Source organism: Epinephelus lanceolatus, chromosome 12, assembly GCF_041903045.1.
Source record: "Epinephelus lanceolatus isolate andai-2023 chromosome 12, ASM4190304v1, whole genome shotgun sequence".
NCBI lineage: Eukaryota > Metazoa > Chordata > Actinopteri > Perciformes > Serranidae > Epinephelus > Epinephelus lanceolatus.
The window spans coordinates 30,588,282-30,615,509 of record NC_135745.1 but is presented as its reverse complement, the minus strand read 5'-3'; the positions used below and the strand labels follow the sequence as shown (position 1 = coordinate 30,615,509).

General features: G+C 42.2%; 1 protein-coding gene across 5 annotated transcripts; it reads left to right on the top strand.

The window, feature by feature from the left end:
- The first annotated feature begins 386 nt into the window (after positions 1-386).
- LOC117272483 (phosphatidylinositol 4-phosphate 5-kinase type-1 gamma-like) lies at positions 387-25,467 on the top strand. 5 transcript variants are annotated; one of them, XR_004502942.2, is made up of 18 exons: positions 387-736; positions 6,361-6,389; positions 6,575-6,658; positions 8,193-8,323; positions 8,434-8,551; positions 11,649-11,801; positions 12,966-13,265; positions 13,575-13,786; positions 13,869-13,952; positions 16,307-16,355; positions 17,496-17,580; positions 17,668-17,841; positions 19,737-19,893; positions 20,021-20,089; positions 20,180-20,720; positions 21,055-21,089; positions 23,778-23,864; positions 23,997-25,467. XR_004502942.2 is itself a non-coding variant. In XM_033651433.2 (18 exons), the coding sequence occupies exons 1-18, from the start codon at positions 643-645 to the stop codon at positions 23,997-23,999; spliced, it is 2,442 nt and encodes an 813-aa protein (XP_033507324.1). In that variant the 5' UTR covers positions 387-642; the 3' UTR covers positions 24,000-25,467. The 5 variants fall into 5 exon arrangements, 4 of the variants coding, with proteins under 4 accessions (XP_033507324.1, XP_033507323.1, XP_033507325.1 ...); XM_033651433.2 differs by lacking the exon at positions 21,055-21,089 and adding an exon at positions 21,504-21,578 and having other exon boundaries at positions 23,781-23,864; XM_033651432.2 differs by lacking the exon at positions 21,055-21,089 and adding an exon at positions 21,504-21,578.
- Positions 25,468-27,228: the final 1,761 nt, after the last annotated feature.

The window sequence follows — 27,228 nt, the reverse complement described above, 5'->3', positions numbered from 1 at the left end:
TATTTAAAAAAAACTGTGTGAACCCTGTATAACCCTTTAACTTTATCTAACTGCTACACTGTGGGAGAAACAAAAATGGATGGAAATATTGGACATGATAAAACAATTAAAATTCAACAATTTTTTTTAGTTCATTTTATAACTGTGGTAGTGAGAAATGTTTCGAGCAAGTTTTGTTTCTTTTTGAGGCGTCAATGTGACTCCATACATCACTGCCCCCATTAAACGCACAGCCTTATTAAATGTACAATTAAAATGTATAAAATAGCTTCTCCCCTCCAGTTGTATCACTTAAAACCAACATCAGTCCATATGACACCTCTGTAATGATGCTCCGGTCAGATGGTCACTCCTGTCAGCTTAGTAAGATGATGCTGTGGCGGCACGCGCATCAGCGTGAGTATGAGGATGATGACGCACAGTCGCGGCAGAGATGATCAACACCGCTGGCTCTGAACGTGTCGCTGCGTTTTCCCTCTATAACGCGACAGATATACATTAGTGGAGCTATGTAAATGTGTGTGATTGTAGCAGTGGATATTGTAGAGGGTGAAATGACAGGATTTCTGCAGCACACCGCCTCATCTGCGTCTCACTGAGGAAGGATACGGCTGCGCGTCGTCGTCAGGAACCGTCCGGGAGATGGACAGGAGGACTGCGGAAACCGGGGATGACAGGAGGACGAGTGAGGAAGCGGCCGCCGGCCCCTGTCTGCAGCTTGACCTGGGGGACACCGGTTCGTATGTCTTTCATTTTAGCCTTAGAGTCATTTGTTGTCTGTTCCAGAGTCAAATCATTTTGGTGGTCCTGTTGAAACCACCGGTAACAGCAGGTGCAATGATGGGAAGTTGGACACAAGTGGGAAGCATCTTACCATTGAATCATATCTGGATGTAGCTACACTGCCTTAAAACACCACACTACAGAGGAAAAAAATATTTTGCCACTAAAGCAGATAGGAAATTTGTCGTTAGAGGAACCTAAGCTGTGAGAATAAATAATAAATTGCTTGGTTAGATAACAGTGTCAAGATTCAAGGGCCCATAGTGTCACTGCAGGCTGGCACAAACACAAGGTGCACACTAGGGATGCGCACACATACTCCCACTGGACCTGATAAAGACCAGCTGCTGCTGCTGGATGAATGTTGGGACACACATGCAGATGTCATTTGTTGATACAGCATCATGATGTCATTTGGCTCCTCTTTCAGCCTCTATCTTCATAATTCTTCCCATCTCTCGCTTCCTCTTCCTCGCTAAATCTGAAGAGTGCTTTACATAATCTGACATGGAATTATAAACCACGCGCTAATCCCTTGTGGGTATCAATTTTAGGCATCGCTGTGGATACCGTGGCTGTGAATACATCACAACATGTGGGACAGGTTTATGATATTTATGTGCAAATGTTATTGAAGTGGAGCATATGTGAGCATCCGTTTAGCACGTCCAACAAGTTGTCTTTGGATGTGCACGCTCATGCGGTTACATCGGATGTTTGTGCACACATGATTATTAATAAAGCCACCAGATTATGCTCGTGTGCAGAGAGCCTCGGGGCATAGAAATCTCCTGTGTTTAGTGTCACATTAATGTACAGCAACAGGCCACCACTTTCTCAGCTGATAAAGGAGAGATCTAATCCTCTTTGCTATGACACACACACACACACACAGGCCTTAAGGCATACTTCCCTTAACATAAAAACAAAACGTCTCATTATGAGAATACCTAAATGAGTGTTTAGTAAATGTCTTTCAGCACCAGCACATTCAAAGCAACCTGTTGTAGAGGTAGCCTGTGTCTCATAGTGATGCTACAATGTGTTTGTCCTGTTTGTTGCTGGCAGCTCAGTGGCACATTATTCTGGCCTGACCCTAATCCCTCAGAGACTCTGTGTGTGCGCGTCTGCCCCGGGATACTCCTTCTCATTGTTCTGCCTGACAGGCTTTGATGTGGCGATAAGCTGCGGGTTACAGGTGTGGCCAGCCGCATGTGTCCTGTCACCGCATGACAGGGCCCACAGGGAAACAAGGAAATCAATGAAACTATGAGGATTCATTTATTTTTGTTCGGGTAGTTGCATGCTGTGGCCTAATTTGTTACTATGGTGTTATTTTCACACAGTTTGCCCATCCCAATTTGTCAACCCCATTGTGAAGTTTGTTCAGTACACCAGAAACTAATTAAATTTAGCACAGACGTTCATAGTGATGATGTTAGTGATCCTCCTGACTGTTCCTCTAGCGCCACAATGAGCTTTGCGTTTGTGGTTTTACAGCTCCAGTGTGTCAGATTTAGTTTGTTTAATTTGTTTTCATTAGAGTTTAACCCTATGGGCCCTAGGCGTTTTTGGGGTATTTTTACTGCCTTTACTTTTAAGCTCATATCACAGTCATTATAAAGGCCACATACACATGCTATATCTTGTTTTTTTCAGGACAATCTGGGCTAACCAGATTTGCCATCATTTCATGTCCTTCTATGTGCCTGTATTTTATATTAATTTTTATATCAATGAAAAAAAACAAATCCGTGTGCCTAAATTCGTACATTTTTACATGTATCTCACCATAGCAAGTTGGAAGAAGACATATTCTGCCATATATGAAGAGGGGAGACTCTCTGGAATCTGGCAATATAAGAACCATGATGCTGGGACATTGTGTCACTTCACAGCTGTCTAAAACATGCGGTTTGTGCCAGGCAGACATGATTGCCACTATTTTTTCATTATTGCAAGAAATTCCACTGACTCATTCACAAGTCAAAAATGTGTTTTATCTGAAAGAAACATGCAATATTTACATCTAAGATCATAGAAAATAGTCAGCCAAGTGCAATGAGATAATATTTGTTTTTCAGTTTCAGTTATATATTGGGGGGACATTTTGTGCATTGGGGGGGGGGGGGGGGGGCAAGTGTCCCCCTCAATGTATATGGTGACTACGGCCCTGTCATGCATGCATAATTAGGCTACAGTTGGCTGGGTGCGCAAAGGTGAAGTGGCTGGTCTTGTCATACAAAGTTTGATGGAGTGTCAACTGGACAATATGGAGATATTTGCATCTTGAAAGCTGGACTACAAATGTGGATAGACAGGGAGAAACACACGCAAGCCTAAGACGTGGTAAGATACGATATTCCTCACTATATGAAGTGACTGATAACAAGATCTACATAATGGATTGCAAAGAAATTCGTCAGGTTTTTATTTTGCATTTCTGTGCGAGGCTGCGTTCGCGAGTAATCCATCCAAGAGTAATGTGTGTGCAGAGCTGTATAAAAGCTCTGTTATACATAATTTTAGTGTAACTTTATCTTTTTTTTTTTTTTTTTCCGCTGTGAAAACATTGGACTACCGACAAGTGCTTGGTCTTGTTGGAAAGCTACAATTCCGCTGTTTCATGATATGCGTGGCTTCTCGCTATGACGCACGGGTGTGGAGAAAATCAATAGAGAACAGGTGTGAATTTGGAAGCACTATGCGTCGTTCGGGCCCATAGGGTTAATCACCTGAAACTAAGAACCATTTTGTTTTTATTACATTAGAATGAGCTGTTTATATCTACACACAGAGTGGGCCCTCTTCCCCAGAGCAATGTTTTTCTACAGTAGCCCAGAGCGGACAAATACTGTCTCCAGACAGGGCCATTCAAATTTTCGTAACATCCACAACAGTTTATTCTACATGCTTGGCACACAGGAGAGGTTTCAGTGGGTTGCAATCTACAACCTCACCACTAGATGCCACTAAATCCTAGACAATACACCCTTAAATGAAATTTGGTAAATATATTCATGTCCCCCTTAACTTTTCATTTAGCACCATCATAAGGTCAAAATTTTGATTTGTCCAGTATTTTTGTTTTATGACCAAATGCCCTGCAAAACTAATTTCTACATTTCCATCAGCCTTTGGTGCTAATTATGCTAGCATGCTAACATGCTACACTAGAATGGTGAACATGCTAAACACTGTAGTGTAGCATGTTAGCATTGTAATTGTCACTGCGAGCATTTCTGCATGCTGATGTTAGCATGTAGCTGAAAGCGTTGCTGGGCCTCTTCCTAACATATGGGGAGTGAGTGAACTCTCGTGGATGGAGTTTGATAAGGTATCCAGATGTAGTAGGCCTTTGAGTGGCAAAAACATTCAGGGAGTCTATCTGGCCCAGAGCGAGTGTGAGCAAGGTTTGCTGTTGCTCTGAAAATAGGTTTGATGTGTGCAAAGCTTTGCCAAAGTAAAGCCAGGGTGAGTAGTTTTTCAACCAAGCAACACGTCGCTAACCCTGCTTGCTGACACAAGGAGTGGGTTAGGACGTCTTCATTGGGAAACACTGACACAATGTGATGTTCGCTCATTCATTTGCACCAACGAGCAAGCATCAGATTGACGTAATACACCACTGTTACGCTGCATGCAAACGAGCAAGGAAGCAAGCAAACATCAGACTGACATAGCGAGCAAGTGAACTCTGGTAGATGGAGTGCGACTTCAGCAAGTCTTGCTGTTGCTCTGAAAATAGGTAAATGGACTTGCAGTTGTATAGCACCTTTATAGTTGTTCGACCACTGAAAGCCACTTGCTGTTTCGTTATTTTAACCATTCAACACACTCACACAATTTGGGGTTCAGTATCTTCCCCAGGCATACTGTAACATGTGAACTGGAGGAACCAGGGATTGTACCGCTAACCTTCCAAGTAGTGGACAACTCACTCTACCTCCTGAGCCACAGTTTGAAGGCGTGTGAAGCTTTGCCAAAGTAACGCCAGGGTGAGCAGTTTTACAATCAAGCGACACATTGCTTAGCCTGTTCACTGACATACAGAGCAGGTTAGGACACCTTCATTGAGGAACACCAAAACAATATGATGTCCGCTCGCTTGTTTGCGTCTTGTCAAGCGAACAAACATCAGATTGAGGTATTAGACCTCCTTCTAACAATCAGGGAGTGAGCGAACGTCAGGTTGTTGTAACCTTTTCCATGCATCAGCGAACAAGCTAAGACACTCACCCTGGCTCTACTTTGGCAAAGCTTTGCACACCTCCAACCTATTTTCAGAGCAACAGCAAGACATTGTTTCAGCTCACTCTGTGCCCGTCTGATACGTCCCTTGAATGTTGTTGCCGCTTGTAGTATCTGGACACTTTATCGTGCGTCATTCAACAGACTTCGCACTCGCTGTATGTTATGTTATGACTTGTGTACCTGCAGACTCTCAGTCTTGTCATTGCCATTGCAAAGCAGTTAGAGCCAGAGTAGTGGCACATGTGTACAAGGTTCCAGAAGACCATACCTTACTGTTGTCAGGATTTTTAATCATATATGCTGCATATTTTTTATTAATTTCAATGGATTTTGTTTGCATGAACTGACCCACCAATGGCATCTCGTTATGTTGTTTATAAACTGTTGTTGTGCTCTGTTGTGCCTCAGTGTTAACAAACTCTGCCGCAGCGAGTGCTGTACTTTAACATGGCTTAAAGATTCATTATCCCTGCTCTGTCAGCTGTACTTCCCTAATCTTCACCCTCACACGACCTGAAATTTAGCAAGATGGTGTAAACCATGTAGTCTGCAGCACTGTGACCTGCTGTGAACTCTTTTTTTTTTTTTAACCATTCTCATCTGTCATTCCTGCTGTGTCTTCTTCTTTTGTAAACAGACACAAACATACACTGTCTGGTCGCGTCCTTCATGTCACTGGGAAAGATTCTTCTTAATCCTCATGTGTGATGGGCTGGTGACGTGATCTGGAGACCTTAGCCAATGACAGCACTCAGATTAGGGAGGAAGTCAATCCAATAGAGTTTTTACCTTCTCGGGACAAATCTCACTGATCCAGGAATAGTAAACACTGGCTGCGCTTTGCTGTGGGTTGACTGCTGGATGGTGAGGTTTTGATTTAGCCAGGGATTTCGCTGCATGTCTTTCTGGATTACCAAGCAGTTGGTAACTTGTAGGTACTGAACTCCTCTGCCGGTAAGTCGACCACCAATTTATTTAGAACAAGGCTGATGAAGTTATATCTGTATGAAAGCTGCTATCATAGGGAATGTGTCTACAGCTTCTATGTTTGTCTTGACGCTGGAGGGTAGATTGGCTAACTTGGTTTATAAATGTAACGTTGATAAATAAAATGACAATGTATGCCCTGATAAAAGGTAGAGCTGAGTGTGCTGAATGTCACGTTGTCCTTGTGATGGCTACGATCACCAAACCTTGTGTTAGTCTGATGCCAAAGTTTGCATTCCCTGTTAAATCATTAATTGCTAAATCATGCTAAATAATGTAACGATGTGGACATTTCTCAGCCTAACTCTCCTGCACCTTCTCTGTCTCTGTCCACAGATTCAGCCAGGAAGGCTCAGATAACAGAGGTGAGAGGCCACTTCACACTATACACCTGTCTGTCTCACCTGTCCCTGTTGGTTTCTTCTTCTCTTACCCTTCTTTCATCTGCACTGGTTTGCTGCATGTTAAATTCCATGTCACCTCTGATGAGTCAATATACTATGTAGTACCAAAATCACACATACATTTACCTTGTCTCTCCTTGTGGCAGATGCCGTCCCCATTTGGAGCAACCCATGAGAAAAAGATTGGCCACAGGAGGATCGATGCCTCTGGACAGACGACATACAAGAAGGTAGGCTTCTCCTCTTCATCTTTTGCCGTAAAGGGAAACTTTGGTATTTATCAGCCTGGATCCTGTTTTACCATGTTTTTGTGTCAAAGTAGCTAACGGAGACGATTTTTGAAAGTGGTTCACTGCTAAGGGACACCACTGTAGCTGCATCAGTAAAACAGGCTGCAATGTAATCCTTACGTGCATCTGTGCACCATCGATTAGCCTCCACTTTAAGTGCTTGTTTTTGCCTCTGACCAACACATTCTCACTCCGACCTCGTCACATATCGACATTTGGTCATGGACTTTCCACGTCCAGATACGATGTGAAAGGTACCCTGGGTGCGTTGGTTGTTGACGTTCTGGGACACCGTGTCAAGTTCTGCCTGTTAATGCATTGTCTTCTTTCAAAATACACTTCTGTTTTCACAGGAAATTTAACGTTTACATACAGTCTCTTTCAAAATAAAAACACTACATCAGTACAACGATGCAAATTGACATTTTTTTTCCTTTAACAACAAAAGCACATGGTTGGGTTTAGGAAAAAAGAACAGGGCTTGGCTTTAGAATCTGCTATCGTTAAACTATAACGGCACCCGACGGCATATCGTGCCGACATTAAAGGACAGCTTTTTTTTTGTCTGTGTCTGACGCTGCAAGTCACTGCCCAAGCACCAGATTTCGGCGACTTCAGAGTTAAACCAGGCCCTGACAGGTTCAGATTGTTATTAGAAGTGTTTGACAACATGACAGAAAGGACCCTACACTGAAATTAAAAGTTTTTCCGTACCTTTAACTGGTCTGTTTGTTATTGTGACCAAGAAGTCTCGTTCTGAAATCTCGCGAGATGTGACGTGTTGCAGAAAAAAAGCAGTGTAAACTTAAGTGAGTGCTGAGAGGAGTGTGTTGTGTTGGAGCACAGAAAGTCTATCTTAGTATTATCTAAAAAAAAAAAAAAATGTTATGGCTGAATATTTTGCTGATTTCGACAATGTAGAAAAGTCTGCAACATTTCAGAGCGAGACCTCTCTTTGAACGAAATTTGGTTAAGAAAAATGTTTCTTTCTCTATGGGGTCCTTTACATAATGTTGTCAAATACTTAGAATAACAACCTGTGGCTCAACTGGAGGGAAATCCAGACACTCCAAAATGTATGACATGAGGAAGGAAATATTAAAAAGCCTTTATTGTAGTGGTTAAATCGTCAAAAGAGCCAACTTATTTCGACCACTGCAGGTCTTTGTCAGGGCTTTCAAAACATACAACACAGTTATGGCCCCACCTATATGGTAGCAGGAACCAATCAGAGGCCATTACATGACCCATACAATGGCATGGGAGGTAAAACAAAAATGACAAAATAACAACTTAATAAAAACACAGAGTGACATGAGACACGACTGCCTGTAGAGATGACAGTGCAGCCTGTTTCGCTGCTGCGACTGCATCAGTATGTCTTGTTTGTAGGTTTGATTGGCGTCACGATCTCATCAACCATGTTCCACCCACACCTCACTCTGTTGTTCTCTTCTCTTTTCTCTGCCTCCAGACCACCTCCTCTGCCTTGCAAGGGGCCATCCAGCTGGGTATTGGATACACTGTTGGCAACCTCAGCTCCAAGCCTGAGAGAGATGTGCTGATGCAGGACTTCTATGTGGTGGAGAGCATCTTTTTCCCAAGGTGCGTTTGTACATGCGGAGGTGTGTTTGTGTGCATGTCTGTGGTTAATATCTCACATAATCTTTGTTCATCTTTGACTCTTCCTGTTGGTCCCTTCCTGCTCCGTACAGTGAAGGCAGTAACCTCACTCCGGCCCACCACTTCCCAGACTTTCGGTTTAAAACCTACGCCCCTGTGGCCTTCCGCTACTTCCGAGAGCTGTTTGGGATCCGACCAGATGACTACCTGGTGAGATATTTATTTTATCTGATGACTGGTGTTGCATTCACAGGTGAAGTGAACATTTACACATGATGAATTTGCTGCAGAACGCCTGTCTAATGCTCATATAACTGAACTTGTCAGCACCTGCCAGTCCATGATATTAATTATATCGTTGGAGTAGAGCCACACTGAGGCAACTATTATATATTTCCAACAATTACAATCCCCTTTCCATCACCACAAAAAGAAAGCTCTACTAATATTTAAATATTTTATATTGAACATTACATACTTAAATACTGTTATATTACATTTGTGATGTATATTGGAGTGAAAAACACTGGGTAATTCATTATTGAAAGTAGCAAAGCCATAATGAAAACAGCATTAATAGCTGACTAAATATAGATTTATATGTGAAGTCTCCTGTGAAAGCGTTCAATTGATAAGTGGAGTTATCAAAGACAACATGCCCCCTGCTCCATCAGACCTCCACCGCTCTGAGGATTAATATTTAACAGCAACACACATAAAAAGAAATCTGTGTCTACAGTGAACAGAAAACTTGCACATGGTGAGGGTGCATGCATACAGTATATACACACACACAGACATGCTGTGATCTCAGCAACACGTTTAAGCTCACGTTCTACCTGTGCCAGAGGAAGATTAGCGGACTAAAGCTGTCTTTTTTAAACTCTGAGTAGTGGCAGCAGACAGAGAGTAGTTTGTGTCTGCATGTGTTTGTGTTGGTGGCGGAGGGGTGGAGCACCAGTATAATTGCATTGTGTTGACTAAGCCTCGGGAAATTAAATTACTTTGTTGGACAAATTAACTCGGAGCACTTCCTCTTACTTTCCAACTTAAGTCTCCAGATTCTAACCAACTTCATTAAAACTGATTTAATTATTTACAAAGTCTTAATGGCCCCACGTCCCTGGAAAACATTGAGCTGCTACATATGCAGTTTAATATGGTTTGCCCCATTTTGGTATTCAGCACCAGCAAGAAGTGGATAAAAAAATATTATTTCCACAATGTATTCATTGATTTAAAGGGACACGTTGCCAATTTTTAACCAGCTTTGTATCCTTACAATGTGGGTAGTGTGTGTAAATAAACTGTGGTAAACTTCCCTCCATCTTACCAGCACCTGAAGGCTGTTGTTCAAACTACAGATCGTAATTCCTAACAAGGACAACAAGAGTGTAGAGGCAGATTGAGACAGAGAGCCACCAGTATAAGTAGGCAATGCTGATCAAATCTAAACTAAAATTATGTTACTACATTGCCTATTTCCCAACTAAAATGCCTTTAGAAACACATTTTAGTGCACTGTTTAGCTGTATTACAAGAGTTTATGAACAGGAAGTGGGCACCATACTGTTTCCTGCACTGTGTAAACTGTGATCAAATGGTAAATCTAGGCAGTGCTGATGAAATATGAATCAAGATTGTGTTCCTGCGTCACCCGTTTCTCACCTTAAATGTTTTCAAAAACATATTTTAGCTCACTGTTCAACTTTAATACAAGATCATTTGTTCACAGCCGGCCACCATATTGTTTCCAGACAGGAAACTCACATTATGTCATCCACCAGCAGGAGCGTTTATTGGTCTGTTGTGGTGCAGTGCATTTTGGTAGTTGTAGGTTTTTTACCTCTTGAGTAAAAGCAAATACCGCTGCCCTTTTAGTCTTTGTTACACCCACTACAGGTAGCATAAGAAATGACAGGAAATGAGGTGATAAGTTTGACATACAATCTATATTCTCCCACCTCACCCTTCTCAGGATTGGCCCCCCAGCTATCACTTACAAGGCAGAGTTTAAGTTCCAGTGTCACACAGCAAAGAATGCGTCTCGCACTCAAAGTGCTAACACATTTCCAAAGTTTGCAAAGTGACCACAGCACACCTGAAGCCTGCCCTGATTGTCTGACTGGGTTTGACCCGAGTGAGTCGGTAATTAGTGGGGGAAGCAGGCAGATAAAAAACCGAAACAAACAAAAATCAAAGAAAGAATACTAGTCCACCCCAAAGGCAACACCCACATCTTTGTGCCTGTTACCGGCTCGTGTGCCATCGTGGACTAGTCAAAGAAAAAGACCAAACCAAACAACGTAAACGGTCCCACAGCAAAAGCAGCTAATGATGCTCTGGTACGTCCATCTAATTTCCTACCGACACACAGCAGTGAAGCAGGTCATTTTTTCTGCATTTTACTGTCCCAGTCTTCCCAACACACCAGCATAGGGTGAGATGTGCACCTGTCTTACACCACCAGCCTAAACCAACATCACAGCCTTCGTTTCACCTGCCACATCTGTATTCTCTGGTCACGTAGCACCAGTTTGAAAAGTCTTTGCATATGTTTAATGCGTAAACAAACCCAGTTTAGTGGAAAGACCATCTTTCCAGGAGTAAAATACTTATTTAATGTTTATTTTTGTACAGGGTCAAGTATGTAGCATAAACTGATGCCACACATCACAGCTAATTTGCTGGTCCCCAGATGGGCCTTTGAAATACATAAAACTTACCAGCAAATATACAACAGACAGTACAAAACACAAACTCAGCCATAAATATGTACATTGAGAACACAAAGAAAATACAGACAAACAATACAAGACAGCAGGCACCATAAAAACAGGAGGCATCTGTAAAGGGAGTAACTTCACTGTAGATACTAATACTGCACTAAGGTGTTAACAGCTGACACTTAGCTTACACTCCTCTAGATGTGTAATTCTTCTCACCCACACCCATAATGCCTTTTTGCACACGTGCACTTCAACACAAAGTTCCCTCTTTGCTGCTGGTGAGCGATGCCATGTGAGTGGGTGGATGTATTAGTCTTCTGGTTGGCTGTTTGGAAGCTGTGTTGGATGAACAGAGCTGTGGAGCCCTGCAGTGCACATGAAGTGTTAAAGTTAGGATGAAATTACAAACTGTGGTGAAACAAACATCTCACATATAATGTCCGTTTGAAAAATCTTTGGACCAGATGGACAGAGGGTTTCTTTGTATTTTAAAGTGGTCTTATCAGAGACTGTGGATCTGATTGTCAGACTTGAGGATTGTATCTTTATTTGTTCCTCTGTGTCTGTGCCCTGTGTAGTATTCTCTATGTAACGAGCCACTGATCGAGTTGACGAATCCAGGAGCTAGTGGGTCCATATTCTACGTCACCCGCGATGACGAGTTCATCATCAAAACTGTTCAGCACAAAGAGGCGGAGTTTCTACAGAAACTTCTTCCTGGATACTACATGGTAAGTCAAGCTGAGCTTCTCCCTTGTCAGAATCAATTCAATCGACACGTTCTCACTCCCAGTTCACCGAATACTGAAGCTTGGCATAGCGGCCCTGCACATCATGTCGGTTTTGGATGTTCAGGGACGACATGTCAATTCACACTCTTTACTTGCACTGTCTCTTTTCAAAGTAAACTTTCATTATCACAGGAAATGTACAGTTTCTGCACATTAAATGAATACAGTTTTTCAAAATAAACTTAGAATGTAAGTTTTCCCATTTTGTTTTTAGGTTTACTTCCTTAGGTAACAAAAGGTTAGGTTTAGAAAAAAAAACAAAGTGGTTTTGCTTAAAATAAGTACATTTGTTACTAGCGTAATAATACTTCATGTCATTAGCATAGCACGCTACACATACTAGCACACTACGTTGTTATAAAAATAACTCCCATTGTATGCAGATTTTCCTGCTCTTTCTTCTACAGTAGTTCCCCGAAATGTCAAGAATGCTGCCGCCCAGTGTGTCTCATACTGCGTCGCTGTCTGACACTGAGGGCCACTAACCAAATGTTGGCATTTGACGAGTTGGAAGTGAGACCGGGTTGATTAAATAGCCATTTTCAAATTGTATGTAGTCATTGTTATTATCAATGATATGTTATTAGGATATTGCATACTGTTTGTGTGTGCAATTCAGTGTGCAGCATAGACAGATTTGTTTATGAAACAATAGACATACTGAAACTTTATAATTATCTTGGGGAGGAAAATCTGAGAGGAGTTGGAAACTTGAAACCTTGCAATAGGTTTTGTAATGGTGAATCTGTTCAGAGATTTGGATGTGAGTGCATGCTTGAGAGCAACACAGCTCCTGAAACTTCTAGTCATCTTAATCCTCTTTATCCTGCCTGGTGTTGGCCCCGATCAGCGGTGACGCCAGTAGGTGACTTTGTAATAGATCTGAACTGAGGGCTTGTCCCTGACTGAGACCCAGGCTAAGTACTCCCTAACAGGTTAAGCATGCAAACAGTAGAGACACCTATGGATTGGTCACGCTGTCTAACAGGTGCATGGGGCAGAAACACATGAAACTACATGCCTTATTAGCAAAGAATGTACCATATTACTTCAATTCACACTGTGTCTTTCCCTTTCTCTGCTGCATGAACCCTTTCTCTCCAGAACTTGAACCAGAACCCCCGAACTTTGCTGCCAAAGTTTTTTGGCCTCTACTGCGTCCAGTGCGGGGGCAAGAACATCAGACTTATTGTGATGAACAATATTTTACCACGCTCTGTACGCATGCACCTCAAGTTTGATCTGAAGGGCTCCACATACAAGAGGCGAGCGTCGAAGAAGGAAAGAGAGAAGTCCAAACCCACCTTTAAAGACCTGGACTTTCTGAGTGACATCCCTGAAGGCCTCACGCTGGACCAGGACACGTACAGCGCTCTGGTCAAAACTCTGCAGAGAGACTGTCTGGTGAGAAAGAGAAGAGGGAAGGACGGATGAACAATATTGTGTAAAATTAGATTAACTGGGCATTTTATTTCATTTTAAAAAGCAGCACAGCCAACCCTACATTAAGTATTTAACTGTTTGCTCAGTATTTGAGGAATAGAGGAAGAGAAGGGAGAGAAAGTGGCTTATGTATTTTTAATGCATGTTTTAATTTATGCCATGCCGCAGGCTGTGGAATCAACCATACATAAAAAAATGTAAATTTCCCCAGAAGCTTGGAGAATATTATAATATATCATTTCAAAATATTATGTATGTGTTTCACGTCAGGTTCTGGAAAGTTTTAAGATCATGGACTACAGTTTGCTGCTGGGGATCCACAACAAGACCCAAGCACAGCGAGAGCATCAGTCTCAGGGCTCACCTGCAGGAGGAGGTGGGGATGAAAAGAAGCGCGCAGCTCAGAGATCCTTGTACTCCACTGCAATGGAGTCTATACAGGGAGGCTCCACATGCAGGGACACACTGGACCATGATGACACGTAAGTCACTTTTTTATTATGTTTGCCCTTGTCTTCTCGTCACATTTACAAATGATGGTAATACTCTCCTATCTGTCTCCAGTATGGGTGGTATTCCAGCTGTGGGTAGTAAAGGAGAGCGCCTCCTGCTGTTCATTGGGATCATCGACATCCTGCAGTCCTACAGGTAGGCGACAGATGAATTCAGAAGTTAAAGGTGATATTTACTATCAGTTAAGTAATACAGTAAAGGTATACTGTGCAGGATTTCCCTATAAAACAATGTATGGACTCATACAGAAGTAATCCCTCTCAATGATCCCTTATGAACCACTAGAAGTTTGTCACAGTGTATTTTTCCGCAGAAACTCCACCCTCTGCCTGTATATTCATATTTTCTTTTTTTTTTTCTGTGTTTGAGACGTTTCTTGGCGTGTACCCTGACAGTGCTCAGGTGGTAGGGACCAGGTGCCAGAGGCATCCAAGCGACGCAGCACAGAAAAAAACAAGTATAGCGAGGCGAAACACTAAACAAGAGTGAATCTGGAGTTGGCTTTTACTTTCACTTTTGCTGGCGAGCGTGTTTACAAACAGTAACTGACAATCCTGCATAGTATGCCTTTAACTTTAAAGGAGCTCAGTCAGGAAAACATTAGTCAAAGACAACTTTATGTCCATTTGCAGTATTATAATTGACAGTATGGCTCTGTTGGGGGCCTCTCTGCCTTTCCTAGGCCTATGTAGAAAGCCTAAGGTGGAGAGAGTGCACCTCTCTGCCCTTCCACGTGCACACGAGGAAGGCCTGAGGCAGAGAGAGCACACCACTCTGCCCTTCCACACCCATGTGAAAGCTTTAAGCCAGATAGCACACACCCCTCTCCCCTTCCATGCGCCTACATGGAAAGCCTAAGGCAGAGAGAGCACACCTCTCTGCCCTTCCACGTGCAAACAAGGACAAACAGAAATGACATTGATAAGTCAGACACATCATGAAAAGGAGGAGCTGAGGTGGAGGCAGGTTGCAAAGCAGCTTGCAGAGGAAGCAGCAACAGTAGGCAGGCCAGAGCAGTTTAAATAGGGCGCCCTGAATGAGATCCACCAATTGGTTGCATAGAAAGGAATCATGTGATCTATCAGCTGACTCCCTTCCATCAATCAGCTGCTCCATCAGTTGATTAGGCTGTTTGAGATCAGCTGATGTAGCTGGGATGTGAGCTCAGCTCAACATTGTGTCCTGCCTGAACTAACGCCTTGCTCAATTTGTATATGACATTCAGAGCGTATCTATGATTCATTTTCTGCACAAGGCTCTCAACATGGAGGTGGCTGCACTGTTAGCAGCGAATGGTGCTAACAGCGTGAACAGTGCTAACAACGACAACAGTGCTGACAGAGCTAATGGTGTTAAACTAAGGTGGAACTGCAGGGTGGGCACGGCACTTTCATAACGTTATCTACCTGTAACAGCTGTATGAGTGCAGTGCAAAGCTGCAGTGATCAGCTAGCTAGTGGGATACACACTTAGAGACTCCAATGCACTAACATACATGGGCAGCCAGACCATCCACCACAACTAAGAAGAGAGAAGCTCAGATTACAACACACACAGAGGGTGTGTGACCTTATTCCCTGCTCAGGACACCATTACTCCCCTACATCTGTACACACAGTAGCAAATACTTGTTTCTTGCTATATTAATGCTCTGAATGTCATATATGGGACCTTTAATGATACACTTAATATCAACATTCACAATTACAAAAAAACAGCTGCAATCAGTTGGCTCAGCCTAAGAATTGTATTTAAATGATGTGCTGCTGGACCAGATTTCCTAGGAAATTTACTCGGTTGCTTTAGAAATCAAAATTTTAAATAATGCTTCTGTTCTCCGAGCAGAAACCGAGCTTTCAGATGTCTTCCAAGTTGTAATATCCTCCTTACCTCACTAAGCATCAGGATTTATGAGAAGTTTAAAGTGACGCACAAACCGCTAATGCCTGGTCAATTATATTTTTATGGTAATTATCCAAAGTTGATTTAATAATGATATACTGGTGTTTGAAGTGCTCTACATTTCACCCTAAACCTCTACTGCCGTCTTAGTCTGATGTGCGGTGTAAGGTTACACTTGTCACTTCAGTCTGCCTTTCATCATACACTTCAGGACACATTAAATGACAAGGATTTTTCTCTGGCTTCAAAGTCAGGAATTGATTAAGCTCAGACTGACAGTAATCCAGGCATTATGTGTCTGCAGGGAATATTAAAGATGGAGAGAGATCACTGAGAAAAAGCAATCCCAGGCTTGTCGTACTGTTTTTAATGAAATACTAATGGAGGAGTAAATGTTACTGTCAGGACAAGTGTGAACGTAAGAAATGTGTGTTTTGTCCAGAGTAAAATCCAGTCTTTGAAAAGAGATCCTGAAATGCACATCAACAATGTAAGTGGGACTATAGCCTCTGATTCAGAGTTGCCAGGTAACCAAAGCAGGTCACAGAATGAGCGGAAATAAATAATTCAATTGTCTTGTCTGACAGGATGATCAAGAAACTGGAGCACTCTTGGAAGTCCCTCATCCATGATGGGGTGAGTAGCTTTCACATAACTCTTATGTAATATAATGCGATCATCTGTTTCCAGGCAAAACAACCCTCACAAAAATGTATTCTTGGCTTGTCACTATGTTGGTCTTTTGTTTAACGGGTTAGACACCTTCACTGGTTTTATATATGAAAGGTGCAACATCATTAAAGGGATAGTCCACAACAAAATCAAAAATACATATTTTTTCTCTTGCTTTTTATCAATCTAGATTGTTTTGATGTGAGTTGCCGAGTGTTGGAGATATCAGCTGTAGAGATGTCTGCCTTCTCTCCAGTATAATAAAAGAAGATGGCACTCAGCTTTTGGTGCTCAAAGCACCAAAAAAATACATTTGAAAAACTCAGTAGCAATGTCTCTTTCCAGAAATCATGACCCGGGTCGCTCAAGGTAATCCACAGACCTTGTTGTGGACAGACAGACAGACAGACAAATGGTTAGGGTTAGGTAGGAGCAGTAAGTTATATAACCAGTAAATGAGAGAACATCTTATTAAAACAAGTGGAGAGAGAAGCAGGGGGTCAGCAGCCGAGCCGTGCCCCCCCAGAAAGCTTTTCTCTCTACCGAATTAACCCCACTAATTGTATCACAAGGCAGAAGGAAGTGTGCATCTACTCATGGACAAGAGACTCTGACAACATAAGGTGTAATCATCAATGCTTTCCCCCTCTGCTGAGCTGTAACGTTAGCTAACTCAGTGGTGCTAGGTGAGTTAGCAGTACATGCACACTTCCTTTTGCGTGGTGATACAGTTGCGGGTGTAGTTCAGTAGAAGAAAAACACTTCCTATATGACTACTCATCAAAAAGTCTGTGGATTATCTTGAGTAACCAGGTCATGATTTCTAGAAAGAGACTCTGCTGTTGAGTTTTTCAAATGTATTTCTTATTTATTTTATTTTTTTGGACTTCGAGCACCACAAACTGAGTGCCATCTAGTTCCATTATATTTGAGAGAAAGTAGACGTCTCTATGTACGATATCTCCAACACTCGTCAGCTCACACCAAAACAATCTCGACTGGTGAAAGGCACTAGATGTCAGAGGAAAAATACGTATGTTTTATATTGGGGTGAACTGTCCCTTTAAAATTGCCCTGACTCTGTTTCCTTTCACTGTCCCACAGGACACAGTGTCCGTCCACAGACCTGGTTTCTATGCCGAGAGGTTCTTCAAATTCTGTAGCACCACCGTCTTCAAGAAGAGCAGCTGTGAGTTTACAGATGAGCCATTCACTCCTGTTACGTTTGATGACAACTGTACTAAGAGTACATGTAAACTATCACCTGCTTTCACAGCATTGCGTTCGTCACCGTCTAAGAGAGGGCGAGGGGCTCTCTCCATGTCCAAGTCCAGTGCTGGGACGGATTCAGGTGGGCAGCGTCCCTCACTGACTGATGAGAGGCAGGAAAACCTGGACAACCTGGAGAACCTACGAGGAGCTCGCAGCTTCCCCATGCTGGAGGACAATGGTAGTTCACTTCTTGTATACTCAAATAGTCCACAATGACATACACTGTTAACATGTTACACACAGGGCTCATTAAATGTTGTTGCTTCTCATTACAAGTGAAAATGGGATGTTAATACACCTAAACCCAGTGGTATGAGATTACATGGTCATGTTGGACTGCCCTCATCAGAACTAGTGAGGAAACGCCTGGGCAACATACTGATGCTGCTGCAATAAAAAAGTAGAAAATAAAGAGTGAACCGGTGAGCGCTGGTTTTCCCTTGTTACACTGTGCCTCTCTGAACTTGGCACGCTATTAGCTTCAATTGTCTGCAGCCGAGAGCTCCATTTCTCTTTAAATGAAATGAAGTGAGCCTTTATTGATCCCTGTGGAGAAATAGAGGTGCAGCAGCAGCACAGCAGCAACAGAATCAAAGTAAAAGTAAAACTGCAGCAAACCAAGACCAGATATTCAGAGATACTTAGAAGATGTTAGGTGTTGGAGTATTTACTGCCTATATAAAAATCACAAGTGCAGAATGTGACCATATGAGGTCAAGTCATGCAAGCAATCTGAACCTTTTGAATGTCCACAACTTAATGTAAAGGTCTCTGATCACTAGTGCAGTGATTGCGCCTTTTACTAGGGATGTTCCGATCCAGCTTTTTCACTTCTGATCTGATACCGATATTACAGCCTTGAGTTTTGGCCGATACGGATCCGATCCAAGCGCGTATTATACATATTCACTTATTTTGTTGTCAGTCATGTTAGAAAAGGTTTGATCAAGCGATATTACTCTAACAAGAACAACTACTTTATCGGGTTAGTTAGAATGATCCACAACAGTTGGTATGAGAAACTGACCTGTTTATTGTTAACAGGGTTAAATAAAGAAACTTTGAACTTGAACATTAACATTAAATAATAAATATAGCTGGTTTGCTTTGGCTGCTTTGGCCCCTTAATAAATAGAAAATAAATCAACACAAGAAATCTTTAAAATGTCTAACATTGAAAATAAAATAGCAGCAAGACTCTACACACTTGTGCTTTGGCCCCCTAACAAATAAAAAAATAGATTAACACCACAAGACATTGTTGACATTTAACAAACAATGCAGCGTTTCCTTCTCAAGTATTTTAGTAGTGTCAGTGCCAGCCTGGTGCTGCTGTTTCCTGTGTGTCTGCATGCTGGCCTGGTGGATTGATAGTAAGAGCTGGAGCGGATCACTGGAATGGACTGCTTGAATTGCGGCGCGCTGGGCTGGCCGGAAAACCTGGATCGGACTCTATGAAAAACTGGATCGGAGTTCTTGGATCGGCATTTTTCCATGCAGTCCGATCCGATGCCGATGCACGTTTTTTGCTAATATCGGCGGCCGATACCAATCCGAATATCGTATCGGGACATCCCTACCTTTTACCATAAAACAAAACAAGGACAAAAATTTCCATGATAACTATTTTCAAAGATATCTTGAGGTGAGAGCTCAAGGGACCCTTTGGAAATCGCCAGTTTTTCCCTTGCAGAAATTCAGCCTAACTTTGGAGCATTATTCGTTCCCTTTCCCAACAAGCTAGTATGACATGGTTGGTACCAGTGGATGCCTTAGTTTGTCTAGGTTCACAAGTTAACAATATCTTTGTGGTATCTTAAAAAAAATAGCATCCCACAGCTTCATAAAGACAACAGTTCCAGCCTCCAGTTAATAACACAGTGACAATCAGATGGCATTTTGCTTGAATGAAAGGCTTGAAGAACACTGTGGTACAAACACACATTCCAGTCTTTATATATTATTTATGTAATCTTTTTTTAAGTAATTAAATTCTGTTTTTGTAGTATGTTTTCATCTCTTGCATCTATTTCATGTCTATTTTTACACCTCTTTGTTAATGATGTATCTCAGGGAGAGAGCCACCCTGCACTCCTCCCTCCTTTGAAGATGCTACCACCGCTTCTATCGCCACCACGCTCTCCTCCAACAACTCCTTACCCACCACCCCCTTCGATACACCAGAGCACCCACGCTACAGGAGGCAAATGCTCTCCCCGAGCGTGGCCAGGTGGGAATAATTACATGAATATGCAATGATGTATCTTTAATGATGATATTCAGTGAAAACAATGTGCTGCGTGTGTGTGCTGTCCTTCCTCACTTATATCACACCATGTACCACTGTGTGCTTTCAGGGCGCAGAGGGAGGTGGTGGAGGTTCATGGGGAGAAACAGGACACCATTACAGTGGAGGTGGAGCTCAGGTACACGTATATACAGCTATATAATACTAGTACAATGTCTACAGCTACCTGTGTAACAGTATATTAACAGTGTTCTTTGTCTTCATGCAGTAAAATCCCAAAAAGCACGGAGCTCACACAGATGACAGAGATGACCTCTCCCAGCCATCTGTCACCTGTACGCCCGCCCCGTGCCATCGCCTCACCCACCCATATTAGTCCATCCTCTGCATATTCCTCCTCCACTCTTCCTCCTTCCTTTGTTCCTCCCTCCTCTGCAGCTCAATCAGCTGCCCAGTCATCCTCCACACTTACTTCATCCATCCGTCCGTCCACCAAACCACTCACCTCTCCCGCTGCTGCTGCTGCTCAGTCTTCCACTCTCTCCTCTCCAGTCTCTCCTTCAGCCGCGCGTTCAACACATCTCACCTCCACCCTCCCGCCCGGCTCAGCATTTACTCCCATCTGCCCCTCATCTTCTAACTACTCCACCCAGAGCTCCACTCACCATCTCCCCACGACCCCGCCCTCCTCCCACCCCTCGAGCCCTCAGGTTCCTCGGCAGGCGCAGCGTCCATCGTGTAATCAGCTGTCTGTGTCCAGCAGCCATAACTCATTGGACGGGGAGGTGCAGGTGTCTGACATCTACTTTGTAAGTCCCCATCATCATGTCTTGTGTCTTTTATTTGTGGCAAGGATGTTAAAAATGAGATAATCAGACAGTTTCAAAGTGGAAAATGAAACAAAATGAGCTGAAAGTTGAGCCTAGTGAACAGACAAAATGAGACGTAAAATTCTTACCTATTCTTAAGAGGCTCTTTACAATGGAAAATGATTTTAACTGGATCTACTGCGTCAGTACACACTTTTATAACCTAGTCAGCACACTGGAGAAAGCTCTCCTTGGTTTGTTGACAGTCCTCTTCCAGAGAGTAGAGATAATTTCTCTTCTCCTGTTTTTCTTTGATCTACCGGGTCTTTTGCAGTGGCCCAGTCAGGACAGCGTGATAGAGTTATGATGGTGAGGGGGAGGGTGTGTGTGTGTGTGTGTGTGTGTGTGTGTATTGCAGTGTGCACGTACTATGGGGTTGCTTTCGCTGTCCAAAATGCTTTTTTCCCAAAGCACGAGGCTGCCACTGGTCATGCTTTTGAATGTACCTGCAAAACACTGGGGTTGTCTTTACCGCACAGTCCTGTGTCCGGTCCATGTTATGCACATCTCTTCATATTCTCTCTCTTTGTTTTAATGTGTTTTTAACATCAGAGCATTCATTCTCCTTTTTCCACCATCTTTAATTTCTCTTCTCTTTCATAACTGCTTCTCTCATCCTTTACTTTCATTGTGTATTAATTCATTCATTCCCTTTGTTTCCTTTTGCACACGTCATATGCATTTGTGTGTTCATCTCTGTGTGTGTGTCCATCCATCCATCAGTACGCAGACGGCAGATATTGGGTGTATTCTCCAGTTCTTGGCCGCCGTAAGCTAAACTCTAGCTCAAGTTACAATGTAAGTCACCACCAAAGTAGCTAGAGTCATTCGCTCCACGTACCATGGCATTGCTGGTTGGGGCTGTGGCAAACACACAGCTGCTTATGGATCTTCAGAAGTACTTAAAACTAAAGCCGCAGTGCATTTCACATGACTTATTCAGTGTTTAAGTCTGCAAAAAGAAGACATTGCATATTAATAACTACTGCTTCTGAAGGGCCATCATGTGCATTTAAATGGAGCATGCATCTTTATGTAACAGTAGTTTAAATGTTTGAAGATCCTGGCTCTTCGGTTACCTAACTGTGGTTAGCTTGTGTCAGCTTTAGCTTGTGTTGGCTTTGTGCTTTTGGTGACCTCTCAAGCTTCTGCCCTAAAGCGCTCGGGTTGCACAGAGGAGCTGACAGGCTGATTAGTGTTGTCAGTGATTGGCTAGAAGGGAATCTGTCCTTGTGACGTTGAAAATCACCTGTTTATTAAAGCTGCACTTTTTACATTTTAAAGCCCCTGAAGAGATGGTTTCAGATATTTCTGTACAGCATTAATTATTCATTACTAAATGAGCAGCAATGTTGTTAAATTTGGGGGGTAAAAAAACAGTCTTACAAATAATTTCTGAAGAGTCTTACTGTCAAAAACATACCTGCTTCACTGGGACTGTGTGGATGTGGCTTGACCATATGGTGACCAGAAAAAATCAACCACAAACTGACATCAGATTTTGATTTGAATGATTGTAAAGTGATTTTGCTGCAATTCATGGCTCTCAGAACTCAGAAAACTGTTGACGCAGAAAAGTGCGCGAAACAGTCATTTAAGTGTTGCGCTCTTATGACAACAGGACTCGGTCTTCTGTTTGGCAACTTAATTCTCCCTGGTACTGCGTATATTTTTTTTAACAGTTTGCTTGGAGTAAGCACGTCTCACATGACAACACAACATGTCTCCTGAGAGACATTAAAAAAAAGAGACAACAACAAAACAAAAGGTGCCCCCTCATGACATTTGTTGCCCACAGATGATCACACACACTGTATAAACAGTGAACCAACGCAAAATAATAAACAAAATATTTAACCGAGGGACAGAAAATGAAATTTAAGCTTGTTCTGCTGGAGACAGCTTATGTATGATATTTTGTTGAATATTTTTACGGCGCAGCAAAAGTTGGAATTTTGAGTCGAGTCGGAAACTCGAGCAAGATCGATCAAGCCTGAGTCTGCCGACATAAACTCACCTGACGTTATAGCAGTGTGTTGGAGCATAGAGGGAGTCAAGCAGAATTACATTTTCATCATTTAATTTACTTTATGCAGCGTTTGTTTTGTGAAACGTGCCGTAACACGCTGCTAGCTGCCATTTCCATTTAGTTTATTTGTGCTTGGTAGACGTCTTTACGAACATCTACGTCTGAGTCGTCACAAAATAATGTGGCTGTAGTGGTTTTCACTGCTAAACTCGGCACCCGTTTACAAAATTTTGAGCTGTTGTACATTATTTTATTGAGTAATGACAAGCAAGACAGTCAATTTATTTTATACGCAGTTTCTCTCTGCGAATGGGGTTGTGGCAATTGATGTAGGGTCTCCTATAGATGCTTGTGAAGCTCAGACACTTGACATATGAACTTCAGTTTGCTGCGGGCATCCACATTTTCCTGAGAAGATGCACTTAGATGTAATTAATCAGAAATCGTGTCACAATCACTGACTTCTGATTTGCAATGGATTGCAGCATAAGTGCACAATGTGTGTGGTATCACCTATTTTCGGTTTTGTCCAGCCCACTTGAAATCTATGAGAGAAGGCAAACCAAAAATATAATGACAATTATGATGTGAGATAACCAAAACAATTCTGACTTTGGCAGAAGAAAGCTGATTGAGAAAATATGATTTTGGGGTCTTTAAAGTGAAGTCGCACTTGCCTTACAGTATATAGATTGTATCATCTTGTCTAACTGAGACCCAGGAGATTTTCCTCAGCATACCATCCTCTTATCAGTAATGAGCAATCTTAGAATGACCGTGAGCAAACTGTGCAGTTAGAAAATTTATCTTGGTGTCCCCAACATGCAGAAGTGCACCTGCCAGCTTTAAACCATTCAGTGTCTACAGGATGTCTTTATCTATATGTCTTACACTGCCTCCCCTCTCATTTGTCTCCTCTCCTCTCCTGTCTTCCTGTGCTGCCCTCTGCTGGCTGTGTTTGATAACAGCAGACTCAGGAGGATCGGGGCTGGATGTACTCTCCTCTGCACTACAGCTCAGAGTCCAGAAGGGGCTCAGATGGGGAGAGTGAGACAGTGAGTGTGCAGTTCATTCAGTACTTATCATTAATTCACACAACAGAGATGAGTACATACACATTTTTTGCTGTTCTCCTGTTTGCGTTTCTCCTACTTATCCTCTCTTCATTTGTGTCTCTGCTCTCTCAGTAACTCACAGCAGAGACAGCAGTGATGGGTGGAGCCTGAGGCTGTCTCCATATACAGAAGCTGTGAGGGTTTAATAACAAAGCCACCAGGACACTATGAGAATTAATGCCGGTCGCCCGAGCTGCATGTGGGAGCTTGCTTTGCCAGCAGAGACTGAAGGAATGAACTTGGAAGCATTCAAGTATACAACAAAACAATCATGCATACACTCACATATATTCAAACATGAAACTTTTAAAATATTATGCAACAGAAATTAAAATAAATAACCATTTTCCAGGACAATCTGACTGACATCACGCAGAGAAATAAAGTTATGTCACACGGTACAATCAGCTGAGTGGCACTGTGAGAGATCTGGGTGGTGTAGCTGCGGCCCCGCTGCCTGCTGTGGAGGTTTTTAGTGTTGATGAGTCACGCTGCGCTACACCGTGCCAGCTCTGGCTATGCAATATGGACATATGTGTTATTGATTTCTCTTTTTGACTAACTACTTCAGAGTTTATTTTTCACTAGGGGCATGTCAAAGCTGTACATAATTTTATTTCTAGCACTTTATCGATGTACATGAGGCTGAGGTCTTTTGAAATCGTACATGTTTTGTTATTTTGTCATCAGTTATTGTTTCTCAAACACAGTAAATGTTGTGTCAGCTGTGTGTTTACGCAGTGTTCTAGTTGACCAGCGGTGTGTGATGGTCCATTTAAGAAACTTTGATCTGACGATGAATGGTTGTGTTTAAAATGCCTTATTGACAAACTCATTTTCATAACTGTTTTTGATATTTTGGTCACATGTAATATATAAAAAAAATCAAAAATATATAAACATGAGTCTTTTATTGAAGAGTAAATACCAAATATTTGAAGCAGAGTTAAACCAATATAGCAGCCATGCATTTACACTTTTTTCCAGAGTCAAGCTCCAAGAGATCAAAGAAAAAAAAAAATCATGTTTTGTAAATTGTAGATAAACTGTGTGTGTGCTGAAGCACATGCATGTAAGTCTGTCCGTGCCCTCATGTCTCTGTGTGTGCATGTGTTTGCATGCATATTAATGTGTGACTGGAAGGTTTTTCTGTCCTGCCTATTTGTCAGATTGTCAAAAGGTGTAACTTCCATTTGTTGTATCGGCCCTGAAAGTCTGAACCAGCCGTAAGCATGTTGGCTGTGTGAGAAAAACGTCTTTATTGATGGTGGATTAAACAGAATTGACCAAATGAGACAAACTGAACTAAACTGAAATAACCTCAGATTAGTATACAGTTTAGCAGGAAAATAAATCTGCTACATCCCTTCTCTTCCACACATGGTGATACTAGACTTCCTGACTGTGTCGATAAGCACTGCTGTAACATGTTACTGTGTTATTAGTCTGCTGAAGTTAACCTGCCTGTTTGTAGGCAACAGTGTTTGTAGCTGATCACTGTGTAAAAGAAAATAAAGATTATATTGTGTAAAAAAAAAAAAAAGAAGAAGTGGATTCATGATAATTTTTCCAAAATAACCAGCTTCACAAACCAGCTGACAAGAATGAAGTCTCTATTTGTAAAATGTTATTTGCATTATTAGGCCACTAGATGGCACCATAGTGTCTCAGAAAGAAAGTATAGTCCTGAACGCTGCCACATCCTGTGTGACATCTCATACAGTATTTCTGCTCCCTGAACATGAAGACTCTTCGTTGCACTGTCACATTAAATTACACACAGACATATGTCAGTATATGAGCGGCCCATAGGGTATTATTATTTTTATTGTGCACATGACAGACCATAAAAGTGAGGCTCATATTTAAAGCCTCACACCTCAGCCCCCCCACATCACACTGACATTTTAACACACGCAAACATAATGATATGAAATCTTGATTGCTGTAGCGAGGCTGGCATTTTGTTTATCTGCGCAGGCTTTGCTGCTAAAAATACACTGGAATAAAACAGACAAGGATCAATATGGCTTCAACCGAAAGAGCCCGTTGGGATCTTCGCAGGCTATCTGCACTAACACACACTCTGTCTGCATACACTCACACAGAGAGAAAAGAAATGAGAAGACAAATTAAAAAGTAAATCAAGTGCAAACAACATGCGCTGTAGTTTCCCCATGAAGACATGACAGTGTGTGCAGTGTGTGTGTGTGTGTGTACTGTATTCCTCAACATGTGCATGTATGTGTGGGTACACATCAGATGGATCGGAGGAGTGGCTTGTGGGGCTCCTGCCCCGAGTGTTTTCTCAAAGGTATAGGCGTAGATTTTGGAGGAATACAGGGGACATTTCTCCCTCAATATTTAGAAAATGTGCATTGCCCCCAACCCCCAATACCAATCAACACATTCTCACTCTGACCTCGCCACATATTAACATTTGGTCATGGACTTTCCACGTCCACATACGACGTCCAAAGGTACCCCGGGTGTGTTGGTTGATGACGTTCTTGGACACTGTGTCAAGTTCTGCCTGTTACATGCATTGTCATCCATCAAAATACACTTCTGTTTTACCATTGACACACAGTCTCTTTCAAAATAAATGCACTACGTTGGTACCACACAGTTAATTGACGTTATTTTTCCTTCGACAACAAACAACAAAAAACATGGTTAGGTTTAGGAAATAAGAACAGGGTTTGGCTTTAGAATCTTACGGGACACAAACACAGCTCTCTAGGGTGAAAGTCGGTGTTTGTTTGACCCATCCAACACCCCCCCGCCCACCCTAGTCGGACTTTCGCCGTCTTAACTTTCGTCTTTGTCCCGCCGTGTTTCCCCCTGATGCTGCCTGGCGCCATTAAACTGTCATGGCAACCGGCTGTCTATATCATGCCGACGTTAAAGGACACCTTTTTTTGTTGGTTTCTAATGCCAAAGTCACTGCCCAAGTCCTCTACCAACTAAGAAGTAGCAGAGGACTTTTATTTTTGACAGAATTAAAGACCTTGCTACTGTGAATTGATGCAGAAAAAGCAAAAAGTGATGCATAAATATTCATCAGAGTGCAGGAATTGAATTGTTTGACGCTTGAAATTTCCTGGGAGACAACCCCCAAACTCCCAGCTTGGTATGTGGTCACCCCACAAAACCTGCACCCTTGCTCAAAAACCCACACTCTTGTTTTTTTGTTTTTTTGTTTTGTTTTGTTTTTAAATACCTTCAACTTTATGTCGATCAGATGATACTATATGCCCATGTTAAAAGTATTTATCTTTCTGTGCTAGTTCCTAAAGAAATG